General features: G+C 36.1%; 1 protein-coding gene across 6 annotated transcripts in view; it reads left to right on the top strand.

Annotated features, from left to right (window-relative positions):
- Window positions 1–10,144, top strand: part of LOC135219424 (uncharacterized) — a 913,425-nt gene that overhangs the window by 655,436 nt on the left and 247,845 nt on the right. For all 6 annotated transcript variants that reach the window (XM_064256195.1, XM_064256199.1, XM_064256198.1 and 3 more), the window contains exons 18-20: window positions 4,539–4,702; window positions 5,137–6,992; window positions 8,384–8,512. In XM_064256195.1, coding sequence (XP_064112265.1) covers window positions 4,539–4,702; window positions 5,137–6,992; window positions 8,384–8,512 — 2,149 coding nt within the window. The remainder of the gene's footprint in view (window positions 1–4,538; window positions 4,703–5,136; window positions 6,993–8,383; window positions 8,513–10,144) is intronic.

The following is a 10,144-nucleotide window of genomic DNA, read 5'->3' as shown; positions in this document are numbered from 1 at the left end:
ATATCTAATTCACAATTTTTTTATTAGATGTATTGCATGTACTCATTTCAAATAATTATTAAGTAACCATTAACTATAATAAACAAACAAAAAAAAAAAGCTTCCAAACGTCTGTTTACATCCAGCACTTACGAGTATCGAACGATCGACAAGCAATCACTTTACACAGTAAGCCATAAATTTTCATTATCTCTCTTCAACTACTGAAACTACCAAACAGTATAATAACCATTCATTTCTATTCTTTATTCTATCTTTACCTAATGTTTTTTTTTTAATTAAATGTATTGCATGAATAAGTTTTTCAATTTACAGCATCCTTTTACTAATAGAATACTTAAAGCACAAGGGGTAGATGCTGACCAATAGGAGAGCAGGACCTTATGGGGTGACTAGCATCAGGAACCAATGGGAGAGCGGGAGGATGGTGGCGAGTTTACTCAGTTGGCGGCGCGTGAGTTTTAAAATTGTTCTCGGTGGTCCGGGCGAATCTCGGGACTTTACAGTAACAACCTTTCGTATCTTGAAAACTTTTCGTATGTAGAGCAGTAAAATTTTTCGCATTGGCTTTCGTATCTCGAGTTTTTCGTAAGTAGAGCCTTTCATATCTCGAGGTACTACTGTAATTGAAAAGCTTTGTAACCTCAGATCGTTTTTCTTGAATTTCTTCACTTTTCTCCTTCCACAACCAACACAGGAATTTGCTGATTACCACTGATTATGTCGTCTCATGTTTACCTTCATACATACGATGTTTCCTTTTCACTTTGTTACAGTCGTGACTTGTTAGTCAATCTTTGGGGATTATTTTTTTTTTAGCTGTGGGGTTTTCTAAGCGATAATGTTTGTAAACATTATTTCCACTGCCCGCTGCTTCTTTTCAGCTGCTGTAAATATTGTGTCTTTAAGCAGGAATGTTTTGTCGGTGTGCCTCATTGTCTGTTATTCTTTTATGTGCATGATTCGTCCTTCATATGTTATGATTTGCCTTTGTTTCTAACTGCTTGTACGTCTCGCACTTCACTTATGTCTTTCTTCGAATCCTTTTCAGCTGCACACCAATGTAATAATTCTTTATTTGCCACTAATGTGAAGTATTTTTCTTCTTGTTACCAGTGTAATGGCTTTTATTCTTGCTTTTGTGTCTGTTATCATATTGTCTTTGTATTTATTGTAGATTGTCTGGATTCTTGTAGTCTCAGGATTCTTGTAGTTTCAAGAGGTTAGAAAGAGTGCAGTTCTTTTTATTTCATTAACACAAACTAAATATTTACACAGTTTTAAACATACAAGCTTAATTAGTATTGATGGTTGTAAGGCTCTTGTATTGTCAACTCGAGGCAAAGTGTTGTAAAATGACGACATGTCGAAGTATGGAGCCTTTGTTGCCCACGGCTGGTAAAGCACACAACCGCACCCTCTGGTTGCTCTTTTGCCTCTCTTCTGTGCTTCTCTGCTTCTTCTCTCGACATTTATTGAAAGAAATCTCTCATCCTTAAAGTAAGCAGTCTTTTCTGTTGCTGCATTCTGGTCTTCCTCATTGGTTGGTGACTAATCTCATTGGTGGTGACTAAAGACGACGTCCTTGGTACCACCCTTTTGGGGTAGTAATTAATTTCATCACCTCCTTCCTGAGCATGATTAATGATGTTGCCGGGAGTGTGTGGCTTCTGTTGGCAGGTTAAGGGTTATTTCAACTGCTTTATCGTAAAGCAGCTAATGCATTTTTTTAATTGTCGCTAACACGACAAACACTTCCACTTGTTTAGGTTATGGTCGTCATTACAACAAACACATCCGGTGTTTAAAGCATTTTCTCTCTCTCTCTCTCTCTCTCTCTCTCTCTCTCTCTCTCTCTCTCTCTCTCTCTCTCTCTCTCTCTCTCTCTCTCTCTCTCTCTCTCTCTCTCTCTTTATATCTACTCTATTTTCCCTAACTAAGATTACACTAGTTTTACAGACAAATCTTGGTGAGTGTTGATCGGCCACTTAATTTCTTGGAGAGGTTCGTTCCATCCAACTGCTTTTGTTTTTGCTTCCATCACTAACAGGCTATATGTTACGAGCCAGCCTTGATATCTCTAGCCATCTGGATCCTGACCAGGTAGTCCATTCTTTGTATTTTGTTTTGGCAGAGGATTGTTGGAATTTGCTAAAAGGAGTTTCTCTAGTACCTCCAGGACCAAATCTCTTATGTTTATTGACTCCTTGACCTCAGGATGGAGAGCTCACGTGTTGTGCCCTCTGGGTCAGAGGATCTGGTCTAGAAAGGAGAGTCACATGCTTAATTTCTGGAGCTTTATGTAGTTGTCTTTGGTCCAATCATTTTCAACTGACTTATTGCTGCAGGAAGTCATGTCCAACAACACCACAGTTATTTTATACTGTGAAATCAGGGAGACACGGTCGTAATTGTTGTCTGTTTAGTGTGAGGATATGTGCTTTGTCAGAAAGGCATTTTATTAGAGTGTGAAGGACATCTGAGTTCTTTTTATTAGATCTGTTCACCACATCAATGAATACCACATTTTCTCATTACTATTCTCTGCACCCAGACCTAGTGGTGGTTGAGTTAGTAAATTCCAAGCTTCAGCATTGGGACAGCCTTGATGCTTACATATCCTGGCATTTGATCCTCTTTGAGACCAAACCTGCCAAGTTTTGGATTTCTTCAAATTCAGTTGACCCTCATTGCTCCCTTATGGTCTCAGCTGGAGGGGTTTCCAGACTTTCTTGAAGTTTTGGATTTTCCCAGGTCTCTTTCCACTGGGAGAGATTTTCTGAAGCAGCCTCTTTTCCACACATTTTTTCATCCTTCACAATCACTGCAGCTTCTAATGTTTGTGATAATTTACTTGTCCTCAAGGATAGTTTGATAAAGAATGTCATTGCAGATGCTACCACCAGTCCCTGCAGGGCAACCAACACAACTCTTTACAATGCACAGTGGGGTAGATTCATAGCTATGTGTGACAAAGTGGGTTGTTATCGCCTTGATGCCACTCTTCCAGTCCTAGCAGACTTTTTGTATACTGTACCTGAAAAATGCCAGAAAACTTTCTTTTGACTTTAACTTCTGGTATAAAAGGAGCACTGGTGACTCCTTCACTTTGGCCATTCCATTACTGAGGTTTCACAGAGACCCTCAAGATGTGAGTCTCAACTTAACCTAGTGCTGTTCAGTCTTATTAAGTAGTCTTGTGATCCTTTGCTGAACAAGTCTTAGATTTTCCCCTGGGGATAATGTTCCTGATTACCTCGCAGGCCACCCCTAAGCTTGTCAACAACCTCCATGCCATTTAAATTGAAGTCTTACATTGAAGTCTCTTCTTCAGTTGGTTTTTTATTTGCTGCACAGTTCAAAACCAGACTCAGTCTTGTGATAGTTTTTTTTCCAAAATTGACCACTGTTGAAAAGCTTGCTCTGATGTTCGTCATTACAAGTCATTTCTCATGTTAAGTCTGCTCAACCCAGTGAGAAACTCACGTCATTTAGGAGTAAGGTGTAAGAATTTTGTGGTCTCTTGTCTTCATTGCTCATTAAGTATAATTTGGAGCTCTTTGCCATCCTTTAGCACTAGCACCTGGCATTGTCGGAAAAGCTTTGCCAAGTTTTATCTTTGTGATGTCACTCATATGACTAGATTTGTGTTCATAGGGACATTTCCATGGAAAGAGATTTGGATCATTCACCTTCATCCCTGTATGATCCATTCCTCATTTATCTGTTGCACTGTAGGTGCGTGTCTCTTGGAGTACAAATTGTTAAGCCTCTTGTGTTTGGTGAGTGTTTCAGTTCATCTTCCATTGTAAACCCATTATTTTAACGTTTGGTAGCTAATTCCTCCTTTTCTTGACCTCGTTTCCCTCCTAAGTGGTGATTGAGACATATGATAAATGGGTTTGTAAAAGCAAACTTTTTTCGATAATATGTTTTATGCAAATCAGTAAATTATTATCACTTTGGCCTTCCTGCCATATGTTCCCCATTTAAACAGAGACTGGCACAGAAAATTAAGAGAGCATCACTTCACGGACTGGGGATAAAGCTGGGCATGCACAAAGGAGGCTTTATTTGAAATCTTTTGCTTCTTGCACCTGGATGCATAAGAGAGTCTGTGATTAATGGATTTTTACAAAAACTTTTTTTATTGTAGGTACTTAACTATTACGTACTGTGTTCCTCCCAATCACATTATTAAATTAAGTATTTAAGGTCTGCATAAGGAGCAAAAACATGTAGAACAGGAGAAACTGGTGTTCTTATAAGGAAAGCCCTTGCTTGTCTTCTGAGTAAGCATCACCTATTTTTTATTAGGACAGAATTTGGTATCTTTTTGTATCAATAATAAGTACATAATAAATTTTTAGTAGGACAATATCTTTTATTTTTCACCATATTTTCTTGTCTTTAGTATCTGGTATGGTTCAGTTCTCTTATTTTAGTGTGGTTTTTCTCTCTTTCCAAAATTAAATATTTTTTAGTCAAAGTTTGTATGTTTACTTTTAAAAGGGAAATTTTTTGGTTTATTATTTCAGACATCAATGAATGTGCCACAGAATCGGGAGGTTGCCAGCAGGTCTGTCAAAACACAGAGGGTTCATTTTTCTGTGATTGTGAAGATGGGTATAAGCTTGACTCAGATGGTCATTCATGCATAGATACTAATGAATGTGAAGAAGGAAATGGAGGTTGTGATCAGGTAATAATATTAAAATACTTTGTTACAAGCAGTTCTATCAACTTAATGTTTCAATAGATTTTTAGTGAAAAGTTACAGACTGGTAGGGTATCAAAGCATACGTATTGTCATTTCTATGATTCAGTAATTCATGCATTTCTGTGCCTTGATCAAAGGATGTTCCCTTTTTTTGTGCAACAATTTTATGTGTGATATTTTTCTTTACTGAAATGTCTGTGAAGACTATGAAAATAGGTTGAGAATCACTTTGTGTCTGAAAGTTATCTTTTCTTCCTCATTGTAAAGTATTTCTAAGTACTACTATTACTATTAACAGACATTTGCAAATTTTAACAAAAAAGATTATAAATCCCCTTGAGTTTAATTAGAAGCTATAATTATATAATTTACTGATGATAATTGTTATTCTTTATGATTGATTTATTTCTTTTCAGATCTGTATAAATGAGCCAGGCTCCTTTATGTGTTCATGTAATGTTGGTTTTGAGCTTGAGGATGATTTCCATTGCACTGACATAAACGAGTGCCTGTTACAATTGTCTGATTGCCAGCATGATTGTAAGAACCTTCCTGGTTCATACAGCTGTGTGTGTCATGATGGGTTTAAATTAGATAGTGATGGTCAAACTTGTCTTGATATAGATGAGTGTGGTGTTGATAATGGTTGCTCACATTTTTGTACCAACCAAAATGGTTCCTATGCTTGTCATTGTCCACCGGGATGGACATTAAACACTGATGGTCATATGTGCAATGACATTGATGAATGTTTGGTAGAGAATGGAGGTTGTACACATGTTTGTCATAATTTTGATGGTGGATACAAATGTACCTGTCCTGATGGATTAGAACTGATACAAGAAGGAACGGCGTATGAAAAATTACATGTATGTGTTGATATTGATGAATGTCTAGACAATAATGGTAATTGTAGCCATGAGTGTTTTAATATTGAAGGTGATTTTGAATGTAGATGTCCAAAAGGATTTACTTTTGAGGAAGGCAAAGAGGCATCACTACATCTGAATCATTGTATTGATGTCAATGAATGCTTACAAAACAATGGTGGGTGTAGTCATACGTGTGTAGACACCGAAGGAAGTTTTAGATGTGAGTGCCCCAAAGGTATGATGCTCTCAGAGGTATCCAATAATTCAACATTCGAATGTGAGGATGTAGATGAATGCCTAAAAGATAATGGTGGTTGTAGTCATATGTGCGTAAACTTAGAAGGTACTTATGAATGTGAATGCCCTGATGGATGGGAACTGCAAATCCCTGATGATTACTACGACTACTATAATGAAGAAGATGCTACTGTGTTTGAATTATTTAATGACGTAATTTGGAAGAAATGTGTCGATATTGATGAATGTGGTGCAGATAATGGTGGGTGCAGCCATATATGTCATAATGATAATGGAAGCTACAAATGTTCCTGTCCATCAGGATTATGGCTTAGGAAGGATAATCTAACTTGTTGGGATATCAATGAATGTGATGTTGAGAAAGGAGGGTGCTCTCATGAATGTTCGAATACTGAAGGATCTTTCATTTGCCTTTGCCCAGAAGGCTTTACTCTAGTTGATGTTACTAGATGTTTGGATATTGACGAATGCTTAAAAGATAACGGAAGATGTACACACAAATGCATAAATCAGATTGGAACTTTCCATTGTGCTTGTCCAGAAGGTTTAGTGCTTGAAAATGACAATTTAACCTGCAGTGATGTAAATGAGTGTGGTGATGATAATGGTGGCTGCACTCACGAATGCAACAACCTCCATGGGCGTTACACATGTAGTTGCCCTCCTGGCTTTGTTCTTGCTGAAGATGAACATACATGTGAAGATGTTAACGAGTGCCTCGATAATAATGGCAACTGTTCTCACCACTGTACCAATAAAAAGGGTTTTTTCAAATGCAAATGTCCAACTGGGCTCATTTTAGGAGTAGATGGACGTACATGCCTTGATGTAGATGAATGTGGAATGAATAATGGAGGGTGCTCTCATCAGTGCTCTAATCGGGAAGGACATTACACTTGCCTATGTCCTAGTGGATATATATTAGCAGCTGATAATCACACTTGTGAAGATGTAAATGAATGTGCTCATGAAAATGGGGGCTGTAGTTATAAATGTGTGAATACCGAAGGTGGATATGAATGTCACTGTGCACTAGGAATGATACTTGGCAAAGATAACCAAACTTGTAAAGATGTTGATGAATGTGCCAAGAACAATGGAGGCTGCAGTGGAGAGTGCCATAATATGCAGGGATCATTCAGGTACAGTATGTTGATATATTTTCGCAGAGTTATTTTGAAGAAATTGCTTGAGTATATACTACTAGAAAAATTTACATTTTGTTTGTTAAATGTAGGAATATTTTGTATTAAAACTGTGTTATATATCTTGTTGCACTTGTTTTATATTTTGTGGATGAAAGTATCCCTTTCAACTAAAACAATCCTAACATACATACCTATATGTACCTGTTGTGTACTTTCACAAAGCTCATAGCACCGCCTTTTCTCATGTTGCATTGCATGTGTTAGAAGTGCGTCATCAAAATCACTGATGATTTTTTTTTCAAATAAAATCTAAAGGATTTTTTTCAAGAATAGTTTGTCCATTCTTTTAACATGTTCCTTGAGTGACTACATTTTTCATTTTTCCCATTCTAATAACTAAGGGTTAAGCACTGCACCTGGTTTCTTGATCTAGTAACTAAGGGTTAAGCACTGCACCTGGTTTCTTTATCTAGTAAAGTATTACATGTAAGTATAATTTTAATGCAGTACCCATACATAATCAGTACCTCATAAACCTATACTATCCAGATGAGGATATCGTGGGAAACAGACCTCCATATCTTACCACTTTCAGATTTCGTTGCTTTTAGTAACCTCCTCCTTCAAGGGTGTACTGCATTGCATTTACTGTCTTATGCAGCATACTATAAACAGTACAAAAAGATTTTAGCAACATCCTTTTGGCCTTAACATGCATTGCTTTTACCTTTTTTATTTTTTATCTTTTCATTGTAGGCTCCTCCCACTTGGCAGCCCAACATCTTTAGCTTTCCAATGACTTTACACAGCATGAAAAAGGAGAAATGTTAATAAAACTATATTGTACCTTGAAAATCTTCTTCACCAAGGAGGATAACCACCTTTGTTACAGTAGATGAAATGAAATTTGTGGATTATGTAGTAGTGAAAGATCAGCACCAAGTTTTATGCGCCCATGACAAAGGCAAAAGAGCTACAAAAGTATTAACCAAATGTGAGTCATAAAACAACAATACAGGAGATATTACACTGCAAATAGAGAGAATCAGATCAAGTAGTCAGGGTTCCAGACATCATAAGTGAAAGGTGTAATCATGTCAAAACATTGGAAGAATATTATTTTAATTCTTTGATGTTAAAAATCAATGAAAGTGACTAATTACCAACACAATATTTATTATTTTTCAAATTCTTACAATTATTGGTTTTGTGTGTTTCTTTTCTTGGGGTTCTTGATTGCATCTATTTCAGAATGCTTTGTTAATAGTCATTACTAAAATGTTCGTAAATAGATACCTGAATTATACATATAATATTTCATGATTTGTTTTTATTAACTACAATGTTTTATATTTTCTTTACAAGCTGATTTCATATACTGGTAGGTGTGAATGCCCCATTGGATACCGTCTTGGTAGTGATGGCATAACTTGTGAAGATATAGATGAATGTATGTTAGCCAATGCTGGGTGTTCTCATTCCTGTACCAACACAGAAGGGTCTTTTATATGTATGTAAGTAGACTATGTTTTTGTAGTTTTAGTTTTATTTCAAATGGTTTATCCAATTGACATATGTATTTTATTATGATAAAACTCTCAAAGACAAATAATGTAAATACATGGGCTTAAATATTTATTTTTCAGTGAATTTTAAGTGCATCAGCTTGTTTTAGTCGTTAAACAAATTATGTCATCATTTTATAACTGAAAGCAATGAAAATTATTTTAAGTTATATGTTATCAATAATTATTCATAAGGATAGATCAAATACTACTTGATTCATAGTGTACATTGATTGAAATAATATGCAAAATTAAGAATAAGAGTGTAAAAAACTTCATAATTTTATTCACCTTGTACACTCGGCAACAATGAAACAGCAACCTTTTCCAAAATTATTAGTTTGATATGGAAAAAAGAAGTATCTGGCAACTTTTCTGCTGCGTCCCGTGTTTCAGTGATGTTATTGTTTCTCTCTCTCTCTCTCTCTCTCTCTCTCTCTCTCTCTCTCTCTCTCTCTCTCTCTCTCTCACACACACACACACACACACACAAAATAGGTAAATTAAACAAATAGGATAGATAATTATTTTTCTAATTATGAGTGAAAATATCGAACCAAAAATTTACTTATTGCACCTCTTACAACCTTTCAAAAATGAAGGTCTCGTCTCTGTAAACTTAAATAATTCTCTCTCTCTCTCTCTCTCTCTCTCTCTCTCTCTCTCTCTCTCTCTCTCTCTCTCTCTCTCTCTCTCCCTTTTTATTTGTCACTTTCCCCAATTGCCTTGACATAGATCCAACTAGACTTCCACAAATGTTTTCATAGCATGTAGGCCTACATAATTCCCACACTGATTTAGCATGCTTGACTAAACCAGTTTTATTCTTGGCCTTACTAGCATCCCAGTGGTTAACCATTTTTGCCCATAGATTTTCTATGGGTTTTAAATGTGGCGATTTAGCAGGCCATTTAATTCATAATTTCAGGATGATTATTTAACCAATCTCTTACTGATCTTGAATTATGGATTTCCGGGAGGCATATTTCCAAAGTTTGAAAGAGTATATGGATGGGGAAAATTAGGACCAAACAAAGCACGTGGAGATGATCCATGACGTCACAAGCCACACCTTTTAGCTACACTCGGTCTCATAGCCATTACTGCCAGTCACAATGCCGAAGAAAAACTTCCCCATTTCACAGTTTACGGCTTGTATGACCTATACGTTTTAGTCAGATATATCTAAACATAATGCAACACTAATTCAACAACAATATATTCATCAAATCAGATACGCCATGAAATATAGGTTAACGAACAGGGTGAGACAATAGGTGAAAGTTGCAATAACCAAAAATCAGTGATTTTGGTGCCAATAACCAGAGAGTGGTGCCTATGTTGGGTATGCATTGGCACCAATACCTGATTATTGGCACTGATAAATTGAAATTGGCACATACTATATGCACTGAATTTGCAGGTTTTTTCTTTCACTAGACAAGTGCCATAAAATAAGAGCGCTGATAACTGGGGCTCCAATTTATATATATTATATATATATATATATATATATATATATATATATCTATATATATATATATATTATCATATATATATATATATATATATATATTATAG

Source organism: Macrobrachium nipponense, chromosome 1, assembly GCF_015104395.2.
Source record: "Macrobrachium nipponense isolate FS-2020 chromosome 1, ASM1510439v2, whole genome shotgun sequence".
Lineage (NCBI taxonomy): Eukaryota > Metazoa > Arthropoda > Malacostraca > Decapoda > Palaemonidae > Macrobrachium > Macrobrachium nipponense.
The sequence above is the reverse complement of the archived record's forward strand: the minus strand, read 5'-3'. Positions and strand labels throughout refer to the sequence as shown.